Source organism: Uloborus diversus, chromosome 1 (genome assembly GCF_026930045.1).
Source record: "Uloborus diversus isolate 005 chromosome 1, Udiv.v.3.1, whole genome shotgun sequence".
Taxonomy (NCBI): domain Eukaryota; kingdom Metazoa; phylum Arthropoda; class Arachnida; order Araneae; family Uloboridae; genus Uloborus; species Uloborus diversus.
The window spans coordinates 144,457,550-144,483,530 of record NC_072731.1 but is presented as its reverse complement, the minus strand read 5'-3'; the positions used below and the strand labels follow the sequence as shown (position 1 = coordinate 144,483,530).

The window sequence follows — 25,981 nt, the reverse complement described above, 5'->3', positions numbered from 1 at the left end:
TAGTGAACCAGCTATATAAAGAGAGGGGGGCGCCATAGTTCGCCTTGCACGCGCACGCTCAGATGCCTAGCGGCGGGCCTGGTTCTTTGTGAACTTCAAAAGGAATGAAGGAAATTTTCACTGCGAATTACGCATCACTTCATTGATTTAAGTTGCTTAGAAACTATGGCAAAGCTTACACCGTTAAAAAAAGAAATGAAATTTTAAGGTAAAATAAACGAGAGTTAAAAAAACGCAAAATACGAGCAGCAGATTCGATCTCGGGACCTTCCCACCGGTAGCGGCTTTGCTGGTCACCACACGAGTTGGGACGCATCGAGTGAGGGCTTCATACTGTAAGTCACGTGGTGTATCAATCGGCGCTGCAATCGTTTATTTTTTCGGTACAATTTACTGTAAATTGTTTCTGTACTGTAAGCACTTCCATTTTACAGTAATATTTACCATAAAAGTTTCCTGAATTTTTAACAGTGCAGTGCGTTGGAATAAGGAAGTAAGTTTAACTTCACCTAGTTTTTTGTGTCCCCTGTTTCAAAGCCTTTGGTTGTATTTCATTCGTAAAATGATTTTCAGCATATCCTTGGATCCCGATGACTCTGCACCCCGCACAGACCACCCAGGCTATCCAGAACTGTGTCTCTTCGTGGATGAAGTTCTCGGTTCTGAGGAACGAAAACGTTTCCTGCAGCATACCTTACCAGTACTGGCAGACAAGGCATCTGCTTTGGGGAGAAAACAAACCACCGGAGGGATTTCTTTACAGTTTGAAGAAAGAGGGTGAGCAACCTGTTACAACTATCATAAGCTTAGTGTGCAGGGTACATCATATTAAATGGGACAAAAATTATTGCATAGTAATTGGTCCGCAATGGGGTTGTTTCCTTCAATCAAAAGTAGTACTTTTAGTCACTGAAATTGATACAATAAGCGAAATAAATAACATGGACCCAGAAAATTCTTTCATTTTCCCAATAGTTATTTTTTAATTAATTTTTTAAAATGTCCGATTTTTCAAACAAGGCGTGGTCTAGATGACGTCACAAATGATGCTTTTTGGCGCATTTTTGTACCGCGTTTTCACTTTATGATAATCAAGAAGCGAGTTAAAATTGCTCTATACGCTTGCTATCAACCATATCGTTGCCAATACACGTGAGTAAAGATGCGAATTAATTATGTTTTTAAGCATGTTCTTTCAGAAAAAAATACTTTAAAAATATTAGCAGCAACACCTATTGATTTATCAGCTGAAACAAACTGACTTAATGGCTATTGCAACTGGCCGCTCAAATAACTCCCAGTTTTAGTAGCAGTCATCACAACTTTGTTGATAAAATAAGAATTTTGTGTGTAGGAATTTTGTGCTTCCTGATTGGGTGTATTGAATATCAAAATAAATGCAAAAACATTTATGGCTGTCGTTACCATCCTTAATCAGAATGAGTTAGTTTTAACATTTTTGCACCTTTTTTTTTCTTTTTATGCTTATATTAAATGAATCTTTGTTAAAATTCATAAAATTTCAACGAAGGTAGCCATATTTCATGTCCTGTCAGGTGAAATACGTTAAGATGTCATTACCATCAGTGTCATTCTTCATGGTTTACTGTAGTTTACTAGTGTAAAAAAGCCGTTAATTGTTCTAGAAAACCTAATGTTGTTGACGAAATCAAAAAGAAAAAGTCGCTATTTACCATCTCCCCCCGCCCCCCCTCTGATTTGATAACCCTAGAAAAGAAGACTGTAGCCTCAATAATGCCACGATTTGCATTATTAGGACTCTATTGTCCTTATTAAAACAGCGAAATCGCGGGTGTAGGGTATGATCTAGTGTCGCATATGCTACATGAGCGCGAACTATGCGCAGCAAATGATAATAACAATAATAATAAAACGGAAAATAATGACTTATCAGTGCTCCGAATGTGACGATTAGTTTTCTTTTTTATTGAAGTAAATATGGAATTTTCAAAAATGTTTTTAGGTTAAGAAATTTTTAATTTTTTAAAATTTGAGTCTTTTTTTGGCATTTTATCGGAGTTGGTATCGGAGTTGATCCTTATTCCTGATGAAGCCAATTCATTATTTTTTAAGAATCATTTATTTATTTATTTATTTAATATATTTATTATTATTATTATAATTAATATCATTATTATTATTATACACTATGTATAATTATTACTACTATTATTATTACTGCTACAACTATTATCATTATTATTATTATTATTATGGTTGGTTAAGTTGCTGATAAATATAATTTAAACTTAAATGTTTACATTATGATATGATTTATTTTTTATTTTTTATGAGTCACTTGATGAAGATGAACGTACAAAAAATGAAGCCAATTGAATCATAAACTACAAATGAGTGAGATATTAGGATTGGAATCTTAGGTTGGTCTTATTTGGCACACTTATCCAGTATTGTTCTTCTAGAGTATACTCCATATACGCCGTATATTCTCAAACATTTTTTAGACACATAACGTATACCCTCAAGCTTCATAAATTTTCATATCATGACATATTACGTATATGATCACATACACTTATTGCGCGTAATGGATAACTGGGAGTATACATTCAGGAAAATTGATGGGAACGTCACTGCACTTACCTCAGATAAATGTGCGAATTGTTTCAGAAATTGTGCATCTGTTTCAGAAAGACAAACGACTCAGGAAGAAAATGCACAAAGCTAAACAAAAATCCGCAAACGGCAATTTTTTTAAATTCCTTTCAGAAGAAAGCGAATTACGGAATTACGTTAAATTCCTTTTTTTTTTTTTTTTTTTGTAACGTAACATAATGATGTCAAACTAAAATTGAATTCATTTTTAGCAGTGAAACTATTTTCTATCCCCCTTCGTAAGGAAGTGAAAATTCGCTTTGTGAAAAAGTGATATTTCGCTTTAAAATATTTGTTATATTTATAATTTCTGTTTCCCCCCTCCCCCTTCTCGATAGCTTGTTCTTTCCAGTTGGAACGATCATTCGTGGCTTCACTTCTGGCAAATGCATTCTTTTCCGATTTTCCAAGAAGGAGTACCAAAACTCATCCCACACTTCAAGATTTTGGGATGGCTGATTTCTTCACAAATCTCAACAAGTATGTAAGTCATATCTAATGGTCTCTAAGATTTTTTTTAAATGGAAAACCCTGTTTTCAAACATTCTTCTTGTATTCTGATTCTGGGAGTAATCTATCAAAAGGGAACAAACATATAGATTTTTGAGAAAAACTTGTTTTTGCATTTTTATTTATTTTTTCGTATGGTCTTAACAATCGTATGATCTCCTTAGAGCAGGAATCGAGGTGAGTAAGTCCAATCTTTGGCTTAGGAAATTCTGAGGCAAATATCTCAATTCGCATGGTTTAACTTCGACGAATGGGAGGCACGTTTTACGTGAAAGGAGTTTAAGAAACTTGATTTATTCCTATATTTTACTTTTAAAAATATCAGGCTACTCGAGATCCTCGCTTCAACGATTGAAGAATTAACACTCTCTACCTTTTATTCCTTCTGACTGAATCGAACCTTCTAAGTTTATAGAAGTCCAAACAGAGTTAATCCACAATCTATTAAAGGTTAAGTTTGACTTTTCTATCAAAAGGTAAAAAATCTGTTCCCTACAATATTTTCAGGTCATTTCGAACAAAAGGGAACGTATCCTGATTGAATCTGTTGAACGAAAACTGTCCCACCCTCCCCCAAAGAGCACTTATCTAAAATCTCCGTATCGCTACTGGTTTTCAGTTATGAATTCGGAAAGTGACAAAATATTAGCTAGGTGACAGCTGATATTTTGCATACAAAAGATTGAAAAGACAAAGTTTGGCGTATTCAAGCTCTAAAACTTCAAATTAGCTAAGAATTTTTTCAAACGTAAAAGAGGTACCTTTCAATTGTATAAAAATTTCAAATTGTAAAAAAAAATATTTTAAATAATTTTCCGGATAATTCAAATGATGGGGAGATATAATTTATGTTAAAAAAATTGAAGTTTGTAAAAGGAAAAATATGCTCGTTTAGAAAAGAACTTCTTGTTAACTCTTAAATGCTTCTGCAATATTTGTTACCACTAGAATAAAACTGGAATAAGAAAGAAAAAAAACTTACCGAAATAATGAAAAAAAAAAAGCATAATTATTAGAAATCTCAGTAAAATTACAAATTCAGCAATTATAAATGGACAAAATATGTTTTTTTGGGAACACACAGTTTACAAAATATCTCCAACGACCTCAAGTATTTTAGTACACAGATGAGGAAGAAACGTATAAACAAAAATATACGTATACTGTACATGTATGTTCTCCCTTTATTTCTCATAGAAGACAAAAATTACGTAAAATTTATTAATGTTTAATATTTTAATGAAAAATAAAACTTATTTCTAGGCGCAGTCATCAAAAGAAGCTAAAAGCATTCCTTCGATATTTTGAAAAATTGGAAGAAGAACCAAAGGGGAATATCAACTTTGTTCGAAAGGTTGTATTAAGTTAAATTTTTTATTTATAGTTATATGTCTTTCGTAGATACAATGCTAGAATAAAATGCATTTCTTTTACGAATTGAAAGGACGTGTTACTGGTGTACAAGCGTAGTACTCATCTACTACTTTAATACGGAGACAGCTTCTGACGTTTAGAGGGATTTCTTGTTTTTGTACGAACATTAAAACACAAATTTCGACGCAAGGCAAATTGCCTGGTATAACGCACAACGCAGTATGACCTTATGCAAACAGTTTCGAGAAAATGTTTCAGAAAAATATGTTGATTTCTTAGCTCTATATTGTCAAAGACAGTACTATAAAGAACTTATCCTCAGGATACCATACAATACTGCAATAGCGAAAAAAATCAAAAAAGTGACAATCGTAGTAAAACCTGTTTTTGGAAGCATAAATTGTTTGTTTACGTTATAAGAAGACGCCAAATTTAGTGAGTTTCGGTGAGAAATTGAAGATATCTTTCACACGCTTTGCAGACGGATATCCTGCCGCATGCAGGCGGTGAAGAAGTTAAGTAGTTTTAACCTTGCTTAAAAAATCATCATAAATTGTTGAAAATTATTATATCAACTGTCGGTTATTAAATATATTTATTATGTTAAACGGTGTCTAAATTATAATAAAGTTACTTTAATATTCGAAATTTTTGTCCTAATTGGATCAAGACTGAAAAATTATTCCCAATAGCATGGACAAATTACGTAATCCTCTTTATGTATAATGTAGCATTGAATAATATTTATTTAAAAACTCTTTAATCACTTTTTTTTTGAAGTCCTAATAAGTTCATGAAGGATATGTCTTAGTTTTTTTATGGTTTTCTTTATGTTTTTCTTCGGCAAGATAGTATTTTCGAATTTTTTATCCCCCAGCATAGGGTGACCCCCCAAATTTGAACCTCATTTTTTATAGAAAATTTCTCAATTAACACGTTAACATGTACCGTAATTATTTCAATTCAAAAGCGTATAAAAGTCTTAAAGCTCTCAACAAGGTTATTGTTTGATAAGTGTCTGCTATGCATGTTGGGAAAATTTCGGTAGTGACCCATTATTCGGCATGCTCCGAACAAAATTGGGCTGGGTCCTGTTGCTGCCTGACTTGGGGACCTTTGCTGTACTTACTTTTAATCATGCAGTAAAAATTAGAGAAATAAAAGTTAGGTTTTTCCCTCCTTCTTTTCCAAAAAGCATCCGCCATATACATCGGCATTCAGATGTTTTTCAAGGCCGATGGGCCTTGCAATGGTCAAGTACTATTCATTTGACGTACTTAAGCTTTTTAGAGCTGTATTTCAGACATCTAAAAACAAAAAATAATTGAGTGGCATTCTTCAATTTAGTTTTCGAAATCGAATGAACACCCATTTTTTTTTTTTTAAAATGCTACTTTTGTTGCATTTTTGGAAGGACATTTATGTATTTAATATAGAACTTAGTTCAAAGGTCAGATCAAGTAGTTGGTATGTCATTTTTTGGATTCAAGGAATTGAAAGATAGTATTGAAACTATCACGTCAAACTAGTAGTGTGTCGTACTTTTTTTAAAAATTATTATTATTTCAAGAACTATATACACCTCTGAGACAAACGGCAACTACAGACGATTATCGCTGAAGACAATGACCCCGTTTCGTTGATGATAGTGTAACCAATTGCATAACTGCAACGGTTCATTCATATCGTTATTTTCAGGTGGTGACAGGACCTTCCTTGCCAGGATGGTTGTGCAGCGATCGGCCCCTGGTACCACTTGTCGTCCGCACCAAAGGAAGCGCACTCGAAGCTGAAACCAGAGTGTTCAGAGTAAAAATTTTACATAAAAACTCAATAATTCATAATAAAGCAAGTGCATTCCAAAAAGCAAGCTCTTCATTATACGTGTAATAATTAGCGATGGGCATAATCGAGTTCTCATAATAGAATCACTCGATTATTCAAGATCATTCTAGAACTCGATTATCACGAGTTCTCGATTATCAGTTCTCCAGTTCTCGATTATCAGATCTCGAGTTATCGATTATCACAGCTCGAGTAATCGATTATCACAGCTCGAGTAATCGATTATCACAGCTCGAGTAATCGATTATCACAACTTGAGTTATCGATAACCGTATCTCTTGTTCTCGATTATCGCATCTCGAGTTCTCGACTTTTCACATCCCTAGATCTCGATTCAAAATAATCAACAAGTCAATCGCTCGAGATCTTGATTGTCAATTGCTCGAGTTCTTGGTTTCAAAAGATCCCGATTTCAAAAGATTTCCATTGTCAATCGCTCGAAGAAGTTCTCTGGGGACGGGGATAATTCTCAATTTGCCAAATAAAATTCCAATTTTTTGAATGATAAAATATACGAACGTGGCACATATCACACAAGCAAAACATTTAATAAGAGAGAACACAAAATATCATTACAAAACAATTTTTTTTTTAATTTTAAAAAAGAAAAATAATCTCAATGTTGCAATATTGTCTCCAAGTTTGTCAAAACAGCAGCAGTTTACCGAATAAGGGAATTTTCGGGAGGTCAAAGTGACCTTCCGTGACCTCCCATCTTGTTTAGGTATTATAATGCATGGTTTGACTAAGAAATAGTAAAAGCGGGAAAAAGTCCACTTTAGAATAATAACTTGTCGGGGTTGTTTTCTTCAAGTTTGGACATTTGTGTCTTAAAGGGAAAAAATAATTGGATAAGGGAAGTGAAGAGTAATTTCCGGATTCAGCACTCAAAAAAAAAAAAAAAAAAGAAAAAGAAAAAGAAACCCGATAATCAATCAAATGTTTAGATACAAGACACAGTACAATTTTTCAAGTTAGTGTATTGGCCTATATAGTTATTTGTGTATTGGTGACTTATCTATTTAAAAGACGTATTATTTTCAGGCTTGTTCTTGTACATCACTGATTGGAGGAGACGTTTTGAAAACTTCTACATCCCAAGTAAGAACCTTTCTCCCCCCACCCTTTTTTTTTTCTTTTTACTTTTCACGTAAAGAGATGAATGACTAAAATATCATAATTGATGAATACCATTTTTAAGAAACTGAAAATCAGTGAATGAACATTCCACAACTTAAGTTAAATTACTTTTAATTATGTTAAATTACCTTTGTGCATAAAAAGTGAAATAAGAAAATAACGTCAAAAAGCACAAAAGGGAGATTACTGCAGACGCGTGTTTCGGCGTTACAATCAACGCCTTTTTTTCCGCCTTTTGTCGAATGTCTTTTCATCTCTAAGCTCATTTCTTTTGCATTGAAAAGGGCGTTCTTTGTAACACCGAAACACGTGTCTGCAGTAATCTGCAATTTGTATTTTGGACGTTATTCATTCTTATTCTACGCTAGCCGTACACGCACGGCGATGCCCGTGCTATGAATTTTAAGGATTTTATTTGAATAAATGAAAATCCCCCCTCCCCCTCCTCGGACCATTAAAAAAAACAAACGTATAAGTTCCTTTTAAATTTAAACTATTTCTCCAAAGAAATAAAAAGCATAAAATAACGTTAACAGTTGCTTTAAAATGTCAAATAATCAGCTAATGCCATTGCTTATTGCCTATCTAGCTAAGCGACTAAGCTACCGATACAGAGCCGATGAGCGAGCGAAACGAATTCCAATCAATTAGCGATCCGATCTTCTTGACGAAAACGTTAGAACAAAAAACCCGCTCTCTCCCCTTTCCTTTAATTATGAACAATTAGGAAGGTTACACTAATTTGAAACCTACGTGCCTACCTACTACATAACCAAAAGTTAAAAGAATAATTAAACAATGCCCAAAATTAAAATACTACGCAATTTAATTATGTGTTTAGATAAGTACCTATGATAATAAAAATGTTATCATGGGTACTTATATATAAAATATAAGTAATTAATATAAATAAAGAACTATCACAATTGAGAATAATACGACAATCAAATAATTTACTCAGATAAGTACGCAAATATCTTCAACTATAAGAACAAAAACAAACGTTAAAGAAATAAGGAAAACAAAACCCAATAGAGAAATCCTACAAAATCAAATTATGTACCTGGGGAATATAGAAAAAAAAAAATAACGCATTTAACCCGCCATCTGTTAGGAATTCATAGAACCTTTCACCGCCGTCTATTGGGAATTCATGAAACTAAACATTTAATTTGCAATTTCAAATAATTCAGTCAATCTGATTTTTTTAAATAAATTATTTTCAAATAAAAAAAAGGACCGACTTCAAAAAACAAAGAAGGATTAAAAAGTAAATTATAATTCCTCATACTTACATACGATTTCCTACTCAAAAGTATAAATCAAATTTATTTTACAATTCCAGTACAAAAATCAACTAAACACCCAATTATAAATTAAATACTGATTTTAATTACTATACGATAAATTATTTTAATAAATAACTAATTTTGTACGATCTGTTAATTTTTAATAACCATTTGAAGTCGGGTGCCTCCTATAAACTACTACCTAACGTAACTGAGTAGGTTCAGTTTTAAAGAATTTTGCGTTTTGTTAAATTAGTGTTTAACTCAGGATTTTAATTGTTGTATTTTAATGCAGGAGGCAAGGTTATTTTTTTCTTTTCCTGAACTTCTGGCTTGTCTGTGCTTCGTCGAAAGCTTGGGGGATGGCGAAGCACTTCTTGTAGAAGGAGTTCGAATTTATTCAAAACAGGTGAGAGTCTGAATCATCTTTGCCATTAGGATACAAACAGGTTAAAACGTCGGCGACTCGTACAGGGGGTCATGGGGGGCAACTGCCCTCTAACTTTCAAAAGTAAAAGAGCTTTGTCCCTCCACTTTTCTGAGTTCAAAATTAACGATAGATTGAAAAATGGTAAAATTGATAGATTCAAGTGTTTGAAGAAAGAAGAACTGACTTAATAAGCGTGTGTTTTTTAAAGACTATTTCTCAGTTCTCTTTCTCTGTCATTAGTGACTGCAATAGCGGTATACCGAATACCGGTATTTGAAGCAATTTCGTAATACCGGTATTCGCTGCGGTAAAATGCCGGTATTTTTGGTATTGGCTGAAAATAAAAAAAAATGTATTTCAATTAAAGAGTTTCCAATTTAACTTATTAGATACATTCTGTTATTTTGAAGGTACGTATCTTTTTCGATGACACAGTAAGAAAATCAATCTATTGACCTAAAAATTTGGCTTCAAAAGCACGAATTAATAGAATATCAATGGATAAAAGAAGCAGAAAGACAGCAAAAATATTTTAATCACTATAGGTGAATTGCATTTTTATGCGCTATGTGCACCATGTTTTTGTTTTTTGAATATCTTATATTGTTCATTTACCTTTTCGTAAAAGTTAATTTCAAGTACAGTTAAGAATGTATTAGTGCTGTTAATATTTTATTCCAACCATCAATTGCAATAATATTTCAAGTATGATTTAATATTTGACTCAACTGTACTTAATTAAAAAACTTTTCTTTGTCAGTATAACAAATGCTGATTTGTTGTCACCGAAGTTGCGATGCTCTGCTGTCTTGCTGTTTAGCGAGATGACACTAAGCAATTACATAGTACTTAGAAAATTTACATAGAAGTAAGGCATTGGGCATAACCCACCCAAACATATTTTCAGATACTTACATAATTGTAAAGAATCTTAAAAAGCAAACGAAACGAATAAGAGAAACTAACAAAAAAGATCAATTCATCATAAATTCCTAACCAAAGGGTTAATAAAACGCAAACACAAACCTATCCTGATCAAGAATTTATATTGGAAAAGAATTCTCTCTCAAAGAGAAATTACAACTGACTACATAACAGAGAAACAAAAAAATACTACACGCAATACGAAAGAAACACCCACACAAATTATGATTCATCCAAAACCAGCACAAAAGAGACTGAATTATTTGAAGACGAAGGACTTCGAGGCAATTGGAGGAGCTGTATTATTAACAGTAAACAAGACCAGTGTGAACTCAGAAAGACATTTCAACTGCAGAAAATTAGTGCTCAAAACAGAGTTCCAGACTTAGTGATAATTCAGTAGGTGCATTATGTTTCTTACTATTATTGGTTTCTTATTATAACATCAGTTCCTTCATTCTATTTTCAAAATAAATGTTCATAATAATGCACTTTTTGATCAAAATTATGAAACATGGTCAATAAACAATACTTTTTTGATAATTTTCTGTGAAATTTCTAGTACCGGATTTAATACCGGTATTCCGGTATCGTAGTACCGGTATTGGTATGGCGTGATACCGACGCTTTTAAAAATACCGAATACCGGTATTGCATATTTGGTCCGGTATTGCAATCCTTATCTGTCATATTGCGACAGTTCAATGCATTATGTTTCATATCAATATTGATTTTTTTTTATTAAACTTGATCCGTCATTTTATATTTGTTTGCAACTTATATTATTGTTTTAATTTTTTATATTTAATGCATTTTCTTGCACAACATTATGAAATATGGCATCAAAACAATATGTTTTTGATCATTTTTTGATAAATTTCTAATACCGGTATTCCGGTATCAGGTTTTAAAAAATACCAAATACCGGTATTGCAATAACTAGATGCATACAAAGTATGGAACTCGCTAAAAATCTTGGAATAAATTATAAAAATGTTTTTTTTTTTTTATTTTTTTATAATTTTTTATAGAATTGCGATCTTATGACTCAATACGGAATGAGATTCTACATACAATGCAGTAATTACATGAAAATCGCTATGTTTGGCTTTTCGTTAGTCTGGCCCTGCAGTACGGAAATATAAAGTTTCTTTTACTTGAACATCTGCAGTTAAAAAACAAAAAATGTGCCGAATGTATGAATGCTGGTGTTTTAGTGTTGAATGTATGAATGCTGGTGTTTTAGTGCCGAATGTATGAACGCTGGTGTTTAAGCCTAGATTTATATAAGGCTTGTTGGTTGCTGGAGCAACAGTTTAACCATCTGTGGGGTTATTCCACATGAATACGCATTCAGTCCTGAGCAGTGTTAGTTATATTTCGCCAAAATGGGACATCATCATTTTAAACATGAGGCCGGGTTAAAAAAAAAAAAAAGGATGCGAGCTGACAAGGCCTGATGAAGATATTGGGGGGGGGGGGGGTCGTCCTAGGTCAAATATTTTTTTAGGGCCCTCAATAGTCAAACCTTACAGATACAAATATTTCCTGCGAACCAGGAATTCCGACTTCAGATGTGCTGCGTTGCTCAACTACTACCTCAAAATGTGTGTTGGGAAAAAACGTTCATTTCTTTTTCTTTTTTTTTAGTTGATGTGTCAAGACTCTACAACTCCGGAGTTGAACTTCAGCTTGTTGGAGTGTCCAGATTTCTCATCCGAACCGAACATCCAATTTTCGGATGTTTCTTTACTGCAGGCATTGAATCGGGCTCTTGCCGCCTTTCTCCACGAACCCAGACAAGATGAGGAGAGGAGACACACACCTGTGGGAGAGAGCTCCGGCGAAGAAACGCGGGACAAAAAGAGAAAGCAGAATGAGGTAAAAGAGACATTTCATAAAAACTTTTCAGTGGTGAAAAAATCCATGAATCTAGTAAAGAGATACGACGTCGATGATAAAACATCGATAATCTGAAACATCGAGTTTTTTTTTTTCTTTTTCTTTTGAATTAGTAACCTCTAATTTCTAACCTCTAACCACTGCTTTTATGGGAGGATTGAATTAATAGAGCGTTGTTTGTATTTATATAAATTTATGACTAAGATACTACCTGATTAGAGAAAGCAAAGTCAATAATGATAATGGATCAACAAAAATGCATTACTTTTAAACTAAGACTTGCACACAAGTGAAAATATTTTAATGCGATTTATCTTTCACATTATTGATTTAATTAAGCGCAAAAGATGACTAAAATCAGCAATTCTTGGAGCGATTAACGCCAAAGTAGAATGAGCGCTCATTTACATGTGGATTCACTTTTTTCCCCCGAAATTTCATCTAAATCATAGCATTACTTCTTGAGATATCGCAATAAACAAGAAAGAAAGTTCGATTGCACCACTCCCTTGGAGCACTTGGCACTAAAGTCGAATCAGTTGTCCCCTCTAACTCTACTTGTGGACTAATTTTTGCTTGATTCCATTCATTACTTTTTAAGATACAGCAGTCACAAGTTCCGAGAAAAACGTTTGATTGCTCCATCCTCCTTATTGACACCAAAATTGAATCAGCACCTGTATCTTATAAGATCTGAAGCAATTTTTGTTATCCTTCTTACTTTCTGAGATATAAGTCTTGCATAACGGAAAAAAAGTTCGATGGCTCCGCTCCCCACTGGAAGAATTGGCTCCTAAACCTAATAGGAACAATTCACATGGGAGTATATAAGAGTAATTAATTAATAAAAATTGCTATTTAACGCTAATTATCGACTCTACTGTTTTTATTTTTCAGCTTGAGACTTCTTAAAATTTTCCTTACATTTTTCAAAAAAATATATGAAAAAAAAAAAAAAAACAATTTTTAGAAGAAAATTACAAATTTTAGGCCTCTGGATAAACACCTAAATATGTTTTGATTTGGATAAATATTTTTTTTGATACATGTGGGGCTATAGAGGCAACGTTTTATCAACATGAAATTTCAATCTTCCAAAACAAATTATATTTTGATTCTGTTTAGTATACAATGTTGGTTCACACTTTCAGGCGCAAAGTAGCACGGGTTGTCGTTGTTCAAATTATATGAAACTCTTTTTACAATTTTTTTTGACCTAAAAGGAAGAATGTAAGAGGGTGTGCGACTTGAACAAATCGACTTTCGTTTTCTTTTTTTTGTTACACCCAAGTGTGTTATAGTTTATAATTCTTCAGTAAATAACACATAAATCATTTCAATTCCTCAAAATTTTAACCAAAACTTACCTTTGTTCTCAAGGATCCAGTGTAGCCTCAGGGAAAGTTTGTTTGCTTTTGTGGAACAATTATATACTCTTAAAGAGTTTTTTCCCCCATACATGCAGAAATCCAAGTTTGTTTAGGCAACAAAAAAATGTATTTGGTAATTTTATCATAAAAAGATCTTAAACCCAATACTTGTTACATGAAATACACCACCAGCTCAGCAATTCCAGCCGAGGACTGCAGTTTCGTGCTTATTATCATTCAACAGCCCGGCATAGGAAGTGACTGAGCTGGAGTTTGAAAACTTCTTAAAAAAGCCAAGAGTGCCAAACAAACTGGTAGCTAATACAGAATTAGCACAGACCAGACGAGTTGAGTGCAATTGAGTGCTAATAATCACGAAACTGCAATCCTCGGCTGGAATGGCTGAGCTGGTGGTGTATTTCATGTATTTCTGTCTTAGCCTTGGCTATAGGGCGCGGTAACTTACTAACAATACTTGTTCTTGTTACTTTGAATCTTTCTTATAATTACCTTTTACATCACATTGAACAAAACTTAACTAAATTTTACATAACACTGAACAAAACTTTAACAAGAAGTGTTAAAAAAATATAGAATTTTTTATATTTATAAATTTACATAGCAGTATTTGGACTCAGCCTGGATTGGAAAAAATCAAAACTCAATAGCTTTCATTTTCGGACAGTAAAGTTATTTTGGAAGGAAATTAAATCATACTTATTTTTCTTTCAAACAATATCAATCATGCTTGAAAGTCAATAATTACTATTATTATTTCAAGTTTCAGAGGCAATCTAAAATAGAAAATGTAATTGTGATGATTAGACACACCATACCCAATATTACTGGTGGAATGACGATTTGACTTATTTCTGGTGTTTACCAAGAAAGCTCTCAGTTATAAAACAAAAAGGATATTTTTTTTCTAATTAAACTTACCTTTATGTGCATTTCTGTCAAGCAGAAAATGAAGATGCCTGGATTGCATATCTTTTTTAAAGCTTAACCCTTTATATGTTCCCCCCCCCCCAAAAAAAAAAAAAAAAAAACCGCCAGAGCTATTAAGAAATCCTATTTTTATTCATAAAAAAATCAATTTTTCCATTTTTTCCAGAAAAAATACGGATTTTTTTTCCACCACTTCAAAATTTGCGGAAAATTTACATCTCTAGTCAAACCCAAAAGGTATTCAGAGATAGTTTTGTTGAAGAATAAAAATACTTCGGCAAATAAGTTTACATTGCGCTCTGAAAATACTTTTCTCCGCCAGCTAGCACATTTTTTACTCAACTAGTAGGAGTTGCTTTGCTAACATTAATATATATATATATATATATATATATATATATATATATATATATATATATAATATATAATATATACAGCCTGAGTAAAAACTTTAAGGACGCTAGTTTTTTCTAAACTGCAGGTACATGTACTAGAACAAATATGATCGCAGTTACAAAGATTGTGGAAACCCTTCAACTCGTAGTGTTGTTATTAATTTCTTCAAAGTTTTGGTTACCTTTGTGAAGATATCGAAAGGTAAAAAGTTAACTGTTCATGAAAGAGAGCAGATTGAATTTTTTTCTTCAGCGGGGATGATTAGGCAAACTGTTGCGAAAAAAATGGAAGTTTGAAGATTGAAGTCTACAACTTTTTTTAATTGAAACATAGTTATGGTAAAAAAAGCCCTAAAGCTTTGTCTTCACGTGATAGAGGAAGTGTTTGTAAACTTACATCATCTAAAAAGTACTCAATCGGGGAACTTATTCAAAAAATATGTTTAAATGTTTGTCAAAAACGATGTATAACGCAATTAGAAGGGGTAGAGGTTTTATTTATGCAGCAAAATTGCCTAAACCTCAGTTACTGACTAAGCACAACATAGGGCATCTGAACTTCAGCCAGGAAATCATAACCTGGGATAAGCAATGGGTACAAATAATGTTTCTGACGAAAATAAGAGGAATTTAGATGAACCAGACACACGGAAGCACTATTGGCATGATTTACGAAAAGAAATGGCAATATTCTCCTAGCTCCAATTAAATGGAGACTCTAGCATGATTTGAGAGTGCTCTGCTTGTAATGTTGTGGGTTCCGTTATGTTTGTTTCAGGTAAAATGAATTCACAAGCATATCAAAATGTCCTCGCAAGACATCTCTTACCAAATGCAGAATTTATTGCTGGAAGAAATTTGAAATATCAGCAAAACAGTTCACTTTTCCATTCGAGTAACAGTGCAAAAAATTGGTTCCAAGTCAACAATGTTAAAACTTTGAAATGACCAACTAAGTCTCCTGAACCTAGCCCATTATAGAACTTATGGGGTGACTTAGTAAGATCAATTTATGTCAATGGGAGACGTTTTGCTTCATAAAACAGAGCTGAAATTTAATATCGAAGATGAATGGCATAAAATAGATCTGAACATTGTCAAAAACTAGTTTTATCCACGAAAACAAGAACATTTGAAGCAGTATGAAGAAATGACTCCTATGCAAGCTCATGAATGTTTTAATTTTTGTCCTAATATGCTTTTCTCTATGTTGGCCTTAAAGTTTTTACTCAAGTTCAAATATTGATCTGTAATAATTTCTGAAAAAGTAACACTTTCAAACGAAATGTTTGGCCTTTTTTTACTTGTATTCAAGGTTAATAATTATTACTTAAATGATTATTTGATCCAAAGTTAAAGATGTGTCCAATTTCTTACAAATGTTAACTGGCCTTAAAGTTTTTTACTCCGACTGTGTATATATATATATATATATATATATATATATATATATATATATATATATATATATATATATATATATATATATATATATATATATATATATATATATATATATATATACCTCCTATATATATGAACTTTCGTTTTGCAGTGTTGTTTTTTGATTTGTGTAAAGAACTGTTGTACAGAGCGCCCTCTTGTGGGAGAAACACTTTGCCAGAATGAGAAAACGCGAGAGACGGGAGTCGGATGCTTGAGGGGAAACAAACAAGTGTTCCAGACGGGAACTCTGTTGAAAATTATGTTGTAGTTCCAGATGGGAACATTCAGTGTTAACTTTTGTGTTTTTGTGTTTGAGTGTGTTCGTACTTGTATTTGAATTAAGTGTGAAATTAAATGTGAGTGTCGTCAAAGAGAAGGACTTGTCTTTTTTGTGTAAGCAACGAGAGTTGGAAGATCTATATTTACATGGGGGCCCGTCCCGGATCGAACTGGGATGGAATTAGTATAGAATTCGGATATAGTTCCGGAAAGTCTCAAGAAGTGGCCGTGAGTACTTTTTACTGATTTATTTTTACTGTGTTTATCCAAGTTCTGTAATTTTGAAATATGGCGTACCTAGCCAGAGTTAGAAAAAATGATCTTCTTACTCTAGTTGACGAGCTTGGGCTGACAGTCGGTCAAAACCCTAAAGTAGCAGATCTAGTTAAAGTAATAACGAGTCATAAAGAATATGATGAAGGGTTTACTAGAGCTATTCTCGATCGAATGCAGGATGAAAAGAAGAAAAAGCAAAATCGGAACTTGAGAATAGGGAATATGAATTAAAGAGATTAGAATTAGAATCTAAACAGCTTACAAGTTTAACACCGTCACCTCAAATTGACATTTCTAAGCTTATGTCTCGTTTCGATAAAAACAGTGACTTGAGCATTTATTTTTCATTATTTGAGAAACAAATATGTCGGTTGGACATTCCGAAAGAGAATTGGGTAGTTTACCTTTTAGGCCTTCTACCATTAGACATTGCTAATTTAGTAGCACGAGAACCGGACCCACAAGCCAGCGATTATGAATATGTTAAAAAGATCTTATTAAAGCGATTTCAACTTTCACCAGAGCAGTTTAGGCAGAATTTCTTCACTCATAAAAAAGAAGCAAATGCGTCTTGGCGTGATTACGCTTACGAGTTGAACAACTTTCTTGAAGAATGGATTACGGGATTAGACATCGACAACTTTGAAGAATTAAAAGATCTTTTTCTTGCTGATCAAATTAAGAGAAGAATACCGTTTGAAACTAGGGATCATTTTATTGAGGAATTGCCAAGATTAAATAAAGTAACCGATTTAGTAAGTAAACTAGATGAGTATGAGACGGCAAGATTTCACCTTAAAAAAACGACTTCAAAAGATCCAAAATCCTATGAAATTCAAAATAATTTGAAATATGAAGGTAAACCCAAACCATCGTCAGCTCGTTCGCAAGCCAGCTCTTCAAACCAGCACATCAAATGTTTTGGTTGCAATGCTATGGGTCACAAAATTTCTCAGTGTCCTAACAAAGCAAAGGGAATTAAGTGCCAAAAATGTAATGAATATGGTCATCGGAAATATGAATGTAATAAAAATGTTAATATCAATGATGTAAATAAACCCTGAATTAATACATGTAGTAATAGTAATGAGAAATTGTTCAAAAATATTCAAATTATGGATAAATTTGTAAATGCAATTTTTGACACCGGATCAGACTTGTCAATTGCCAAATCCGATTTTTATGAGCATCTCGGAAAGCCCGAATTAATACCTTGTGATATAGTATTGAATGGTATTGGAAATGAAAATGTCAAGTCTATTGGTTATTTTTATTCAGATATTGTTGTTGATAATTTTAAAATTCATGTGAAACTGTTTGTTCTTAAGAATCTTTGTTGTGATATTTTAATTGGAATGGATGTAATTAGCAAACTTAATATTTCATTGTCGGGATCTACTTTGAAGGTTCTAGGAGTGCGAGAAAACTATTCAGTTAATCTTTTTTCCATCAATGTATCCATGTCAAATCAGCTAGCAGAAAAAAGGGATCAAAGCGAAATGACCTTGGCAGGGAGAAACCCAAGTGAATCTTTAGTAGTGGGTGTAGAAGATATTGAAATAAACGATAGTAAATCACAAAATGATTGCGTCAACGTTTTAGCTACACTTGTTAACGGGATAAATATCCATGAGTTAGATTTGACTCATATTGCTAATACACAGTTAAGAGCAGAGGTCTTAGAATTAATTAACTGTTATAAACCACTCAAGATAAAGAATTCCGAGGTGAAAATGAACATAATTTTGACAGACGATAAACCTGTTAATTTATCTCCCAGACGTATTTCTTTCGCGGAACAAAAAATTGTTGATGATCAGATTGAGGAATGGTTACGAAATGGAGTCATAAAACATAGTTCTTCAAACTATAGCGCGCCGTTGGTATTATGTCGTAAGAAAGACTTATCATACAGACTATGCATTGATTACCGACAGTTAAACAAAAAAATCATAAAGGATAAATTTCCGTTGCCTTTGATTGAAGATGTCTTGGATCATCTTGAAAAAGCTAAAGTATTTACAACGTTAGATTTAAAGAATGGTTTTTTCCATGTTGACATTGACCAGAAAAGTACCAAATATACTGCCTTCGTGACAACAAAGGGTCAATATGAATTTTTAAAAGCTCCATTTGGTCTTTCCGTATCGCCGAACGTATTCCAAAGATACATTTTCGATATATTCAGAGATTTAATGCGCGACAACACAGTCATTATTTATATGGACGATTTAATTATTCCATCAGAAAATGAAGCGGAGGGACTTATTAAATTGAAACGGGTTCTTAAAATAGCTTCCGAGTATGGAGTAGAGTTTAATTTCCGAAAATCTCAGATTTTAAAGAAAAGAATTGAATTTCTGGGCTACATAATAGAAAACAACACAATTCAACCATCTCCAACGAAAATACATGCAGTTCAAAAATTTCCTCGACCAAAAACATTGAAGCAAGTTCAAAGCTTTTTAGGCCTTACAGGATACTTTAGAAAATTTATTCCGCATTACGCGCAGATAGCCAAGCCCCTAAGCGATCTTCTGCGAGGTAACAAACCCTTCGAATTTAATTGTGAACAAGAAGAATCATTTCTTAAACTTAAGGAAATGTTGATACAGAAGCCAGTTTTACATATTTTTACCCAAGGAGCCCCTATAGAGTTACACACGGACGCTAGTAGTCATGGGTTTGGAGCAATTTTATTACAACAATCGGAACAAGGACAATTTCACCCAATTTATTACTTCAGTAAGAAAACATCACCCGCACAAGAAAAGTATTGCAGTTATGAATTGGAGGCCCTAGCAGGTAATAGAAGCTCTTAAAAAGTTTAGACACTATCTACTGGGATCAAGATTCAAAATAATTACAGATTGTAGCGCTTTTCGAAAGACATTGGACAAGAAGGATCTTACCCCAAAAATAGCACGATGGGTAATGTTTTTACAAGAATTTGATTTCGAAATTAAACATAGGGAGGGTGAACGAATGAAGCATGTTGATGCTTTAAGCCGTAATGTTGCTTGCGTAGTAACGCGTTCGCAAGATGCCATTACAACACAAATTGCAGCCGCTCAAGAACTTGATGACTACGTTAAAACACTTAAAACACTCATTGAACAAAACGGAGAACAAAACGGTCATTTTCTTAAAAATGGTGTAGTGTATAAATACGAAAACGGTAGAGAATTGTTAGTTATACCTGAAGCTATGAAATTGCAAATTATACAAAACATACACAATCAAGGACACTTTTCCGCATCTAAAACTGAGGAGGTACTTAAACAAGACTTTTATATTCCTAATGCACGAAAATTAGTAGAGACTGTAGTAGCTAATTGTGTAAGCTGCATCTTATGCAATAAGAAGCGAGGAAAAGGGGAAGGAATGCTAAACTCAATCCCTAAGAATAATGTCCCCTTAAACACTTATCACTGTGATTTTATAGGACCTCTTCCGTCCACAAACAAACGATACCAACATATTTTTACAGTGGTAGATGCGTTTACAAAATTTGTATGGTTTTATCCAGTAAAATCCACATCATCTCAAGATGCTATTGAAAAACTGCAGTTACAGAAAAATGTATTCGGTAGTCCATCGCGGATAATATCCGATAAAGGTCCAGCTTTTACATCTCAGATGTTTGAAGATTATTGTACTGATGAAGGTATAGAGCATGTTAAAATAACGACAGGAATTCCTCGTGGGAACGGACAAATTGAAAGAATTCACGCAATATTGATTCCAGTTCTTTCAAAACTTTCTCTCGATAACCCGCAGCACTGGTACAAACACGTAGCTACAGTTCAGAGAATCATTAACAGTAGCACAACCAAGAGTACTAAGTTTACACCATTCGAACTTTTAACCGAAGTAAAGATGAAAAATAAAGAAGATGTGAGGACACCACGACTGACCAAGCAAAACTAGTACAGCAGCTGACCACATGAAACCCTGGTCTACAAATATCCTTTAATGTCATGTTTAATTTGTTTTTTCTTATCTTTTCAGTTTTTCTTTTAAGTAGATGTTCTGTAGATGTGATGCTGACGAGGACGCCAGTATTGCAGGATGCCCGATGCTGTGAACTTTCGTTTTGCAGTGTTGTTTTTTGATTTGTGTAAAGAACTGTTGTACAGAGCGCCCTCTTGTGGGAGAAACACTTTGACAGAATGAGAAAACGCGAGAGACGGGAGTCGGATGCTTGAGGGGAAACAAACAAGTGTTCCAGACGGGAACTGTTGAAAATTATGTTGTAGTTCCAGATGGGAACATTCAGTGTTAACTTTTGTGTTTTTGTGTTTGAGTGTGTTCGTACTTGTATTTGAATTAAGTGTGAAATTAAATGTGAGTGTCGTCAAAGAGAAGGACTTGTCTTTTTTGTGTAAGCAACGAGAGTTGGAAGATCTATATTTACATATATATATATATATATATATATATATATATTGCAACCGTCGTTACTCTTCATATCCCAGTAAGAAATAAAATTCTACTGTTCAATATTGCTTCAAACTTTAATTGTATGTGATTTTGACAAGTATGCTTTTCTTTTTATTTGTTTATTCATTTATTGTTTTAGGAATATTCATCAGAGCGGAAGAAAGGCTATCTACCACTCATTGAACAGAAGTCGAGCAGTCGCCGTAGCTCCGCCTCTTCCGAGTGTCAAAAGAGCACCCGTAAAAAGACGTCTGTGAGAAATAACAGCCACAGTTCCAGCAGGTGAAATCTCTGGGGTTAAATGAGTGATTTTTTTTTTAATGATGTACAGTGTCTCTCAGTATTATAGGCACTCTATGAAAAAGTCAAAAATGTCGAATTCGCAGGAAAATGAATGAGGAAGGTAGTAGTCAATTGAAATTAATTTCTGTTTGTGAACGAGCAACAGTGCTAACAACATGAGTGCGAAACAAACTAGTTTCACCAACGCTTGATTAAAACATCGGAGGCTTCTCTTGTTTCCAACCGGTTTCGAAGTGAACTCGTCCAAAGACAATGGCCAACAATCCTACACAATTACAATCAACTCAGAACTCGCGATAACTCAAAGGGTTTTAATTCGAATATTCCTGTCTCGAAGTTTTCATTGTGTTCCAAACTCTTGAAAAGATTGTAAGAATTTCCTATAACTCGAACTAATACCTCAAAGGTTTTAGCAGGTCCCTTGGGACTTGTTAAACCAATCGAGAGTTGCCTATTGCGTGCTGTGTTTACTTTATATTATGTAACTCAATACTATGTACTGCATACTGCATAAACTAATGTAAAATTTAAACCGCCGATATTGAATCAGACGTAGAATTTCTTTTTCCACAACTGTTTTGTATAGGATTTTTCCAAAGCTATCATATGGCTAGTGATGGGTTAAATCGAGAGCTATTGATAATCGAGTATACTCCGGTATCGAGTAGTTCTGGCAATCGAGTGATTAGCAATGGAGATGTTTCAAATCGGGTTCCTAAAGCGGTTGACTTTTCGAAATGTTTCGAATCGAGATTTAGAGATGTTCAAATTGAGATCTCGATTGCCGAGAAATGATATTTGAAGAAACTCGTTTTGGGTTCCGTACCAATAATAAGGAAATGTTGAAATCGACCGTTTTTTTTTTTTTTTTCGTACTTTACTTTCAGCGGAAACCAAATGAGCAAACTTGTGCAGCAAAGCTAAAGATAAATGAAAAAAAAAAGAAAAAGAAAGAACGAAATTTTAGAGACTGCGTTTTACCTCCCCGCAGCACTCGAGTAGTTGGGTACTCGAAATTATTCGAATCGAGATCTCGAGTGATTGATAATTCGAAATGTTACAGAATCGAGTTCTCTAATAGCAGTTGACTTACTGATTTTTTTAAGAATCGAGTTGGCTTCTCGAGCGGTGATTTTATCAAGTTGTTTCAGGGTGCTCACGAGAGGGAGGGGTTACACCAAGTAGTCATTTAGGAAGTCAGGAAGAAGCTATTCCATTGGCTTTCCGAAATGAATGTACTTACCGTATTACCACGCATTATCCGCCATGCCGGAAAAAAGCGAGGTTGACCAGCATGCCGGAAAATTCGAGGTTTGTTTTGCAACAAAACAAAACTATATTTCCCCATTGTGTTCCAGTTAGAAAGCAAACAACGATAAGGGAAAAAAAAATCCCGAAAGTAACCTTCTTTCAAAAAAAAAAAAAAGGGTATTTCATATACAGTAAACTCCCGATTATCCGCGGAATAGGGTTGCACGGTAAACGCGGATTAGCGAAAACCACGAATAATCCAAATAATAGGCAAAAGACGTTACTAGTATATACAATCGATTGAAAATATGAATAATACTCACATTTACATTTAAATTATAGCTAAAAACATAACTACATTCCATCTACTAACATGGAATGTAACGAGCTGATGTGTGCATCACATGACTTCCTTTTACACCAATTTAAAGTTATTTCCCCATTATTGGCAAGTTTAATGTGATTCAATAGTTACAATACTTCCTTTTACAAAAAAGGAAGTATTGTATTCGCGAAAAAATTTTCACTCAAAAATTGGCCTCAATTTCCATTTTTCTCACCCCCGAATGAATGTTGAGTTTTTTTTTTCGACTCTATCACACGTAGATATATGCCTACGAACGTACAGACACCCGAAATATCCATTTTGACGACCCCCGAGTTAATTACAACGAATTTTCTCATGACGTCTGTATGTACTTATGTATGTGTGTATGTATCTCGCATAACTCAAAAACGGTATGTCCTAGAAAGTTGAAATTTGGTACGTAGACTCCGAGTAGAATCTAGTTGTGCACCTTCGCTTTTAGTTGCATTCGGATGTTCCTAAGGGGGTCTTTTGCTCCTTTTTTGGGGGAAATCATTGTTAATTTCGATGTAAACTCAAGTTGTGTTATAATTTGTCGGACACTTGGCGATATACCGCCAGTCTTTTGGTCGCCAAGTTTTGTCGCCGACTTGGCGACAAATTTGGCGATTTTTTTTTTTTTTGTTTTCATTTTTTTGAGCAATCACGATTGCTTATTGCTTTTATTTGACTGTTTTGATGTGCTATCATTTTATTTTCCCACCAGCACCCTCCGCAGCACCACCGTCGACCGGCCGCCTCACGATGCTGCTCCTCTAGCGAGCAAAGTCTCCAGGTTGCGTCAATATCCTACACTTACACGCATACATACACGCACGTACACACCACATACATACATCTACACACACATACACACACTCAAACACATACACATACAGACACCTACACATACACACACAACTACGCACACACTCATGCCTGCACACAGACACAAACACATATGCCAACACATACATACACATTCCCTCTCCCACACACAAACACTCAAACACACAACTACCCACACACTCATACCTGCACGCAGACACAAACACACATGCCTACACACATACACATACCCCCTACAAACACACATACCCTCCACACACGCCTACATACACACACATACTCGTGATTGCGAAAAATATAATTTGAATTCAAGATGTCAAAATTCAATTTTTTTTAAAAATCTGTTTTCAATTTGACCACTGTTGGTGATATTTAGAGAGTAAACAATTGAATCACTTTAAAATTGCCAATAATGGGGGAATGACATTAAATTGGAGTAAAAGGAAGTCATATTGAGCTTGTTTGTAAAAGGAAGTAAAAAATATACATATATAATAGCTAAAAACAAACAATAACACAATCATAAGTTTTAAAAGCATTTAATGACTGTTAAAAAAATAGTGAAAAGACCTGCGGATAATTCGAACCGCGGATAAACCGATTGCCGATAACCGGGAGTTTACTGTAATATGTTCTTGTTATTCATGGTAGTTTAATGGTTTTAATTATATGACGATAAAGTAATCAATTCAGAAGCAATCATCGTTACTGCCATTTCTTCATAGGTTTTTTTAAAAAAATATTTTAGGTTCCTTTTAGAGAGGTAAGTTTAATTTTTATTTATTGAATAGCTATGGTAAATTCTTTAGCACTGGTTTAGGGGCGGTAACTTATTGCTTAAATATTTGCTTACTTAGTTTTAATTTAATTTTCATAAAATTATTCGTTATTAAATAATATTTTTCTTGTGAAATAACATATGGCATTGTTAGTAAATATTTTTACAAAATAAAACTGTTTATTAACACTGAAAAGATATGTATAGAACATATTCATTTTCGATTTTTTCGACATGCCGGAAAGGATCAGGCAAGTGTTATTGAAAATCTGGTGACCCCCGAAATTTGCGGCATGCCGGATAATGCGGGGTAATATGGTACATACAGTGGCTCCCAAAAGTGTTCGTACACCTTGAAATTTTGTAGTAAAACCAAAATAACGCAAAACTGAATTCGAATATGAAGTTCATTTTTTTTCACACCATTTCTATGCCATTCTAAATAAAACCCAGTAGTTTTTTTTTTTTTTTTCAAAATATTGCCAGATTTTATTTTTGAAATTTGTCAAAAAACAAAGAGACAGAGAAAAAATACGCCACAAAAGTCATCGTACACTGAAATAGTTTCGAATAAATTCATGATTAAAATTATCATGTGTGGTTTTTTTATTATTTTTGCACTGTAATGACACTGTAAAGTCATTTGCCTTTCATTTTTTGTTTATTTATTCCCTAATATTCTGCTTATTTTTTTTAAATGACAGGTATTCGTAGAAAACGACAAACACGATTCGAAATTTGATTTTTTCCCCTCACAGTAGCCATAAATTGGTTTGGAATGTCTCTAAATTAGTTAATTTATACCATTCTATATAGTAAAGTGCTTGAAAAATGCTTTAAAGACAAGAATCGGATCGAAAACAAGGTAAGAAAAGGTCAACTGGCAAAGTTAACAAAGCGTGACCGGAGGTTTATAGTTGAAATAATTATGAAAAATACAAATTTGAGTGATGAAAAAGTTTCTGCAGAATTGAATGAAACATTTTACGTTTAATTTTCACTTAAAATTGTTCGCCAAGCTCTCTGATTAGCTGGATTAAAGGGGACCTCTTCCGGCAGAAATTTTCTTGTTCGTGCGAAAAACAGAAAGCTTACGCTTTCCGTCGTAAAATCAATGATAAATAAGCTCAAAACGTTTTGGAACAACGTCTTACTTATAGATGAAAATAAATTTAATATTTTGGGTTAAATTGATGTATAATTGTCAATAGAGGAAAAAATGAGGAATTAATCTTAAGAAGTTAGT

At 33.7% G+C, this 25,981-nt stretch overlaps 1 protein-coding gene across 1 annotated transcript in view; it reads left to right on the top strand.

Moving 5' to 3' along the window:
• Positions 1-573: 573 nt before the first annotated feature.
• The window catches only part of LOC129232676 (uncharacterized), a gene marked incomplete at its 5' end in the record, with an annotated part of 50,302 nt that continues 24,894 nt past the window's right edge, over positions 574-25,981 (top strand). The window contains 8 exon segments of the mRNA XM_054866811.1: positions 574-777; positions 2,976-3,117; positions 4,411-4,501; positions 6,220-6,330; positions 7,411-7,467; positions 9,091-9,204; positions 11,800-12,030; positions 21,348-21,490. Of these exon segments, the coding sequence (XP_054722786.1) occupies positions 574-777; positions 2,976-3,117; positions 4,411-4,501; positions 6,220-6,330; positions 7,411-7,467; positions 9,091-9,204; positions 11,800-12,030; positions 21,348-21,490 (1,093 nt within the window).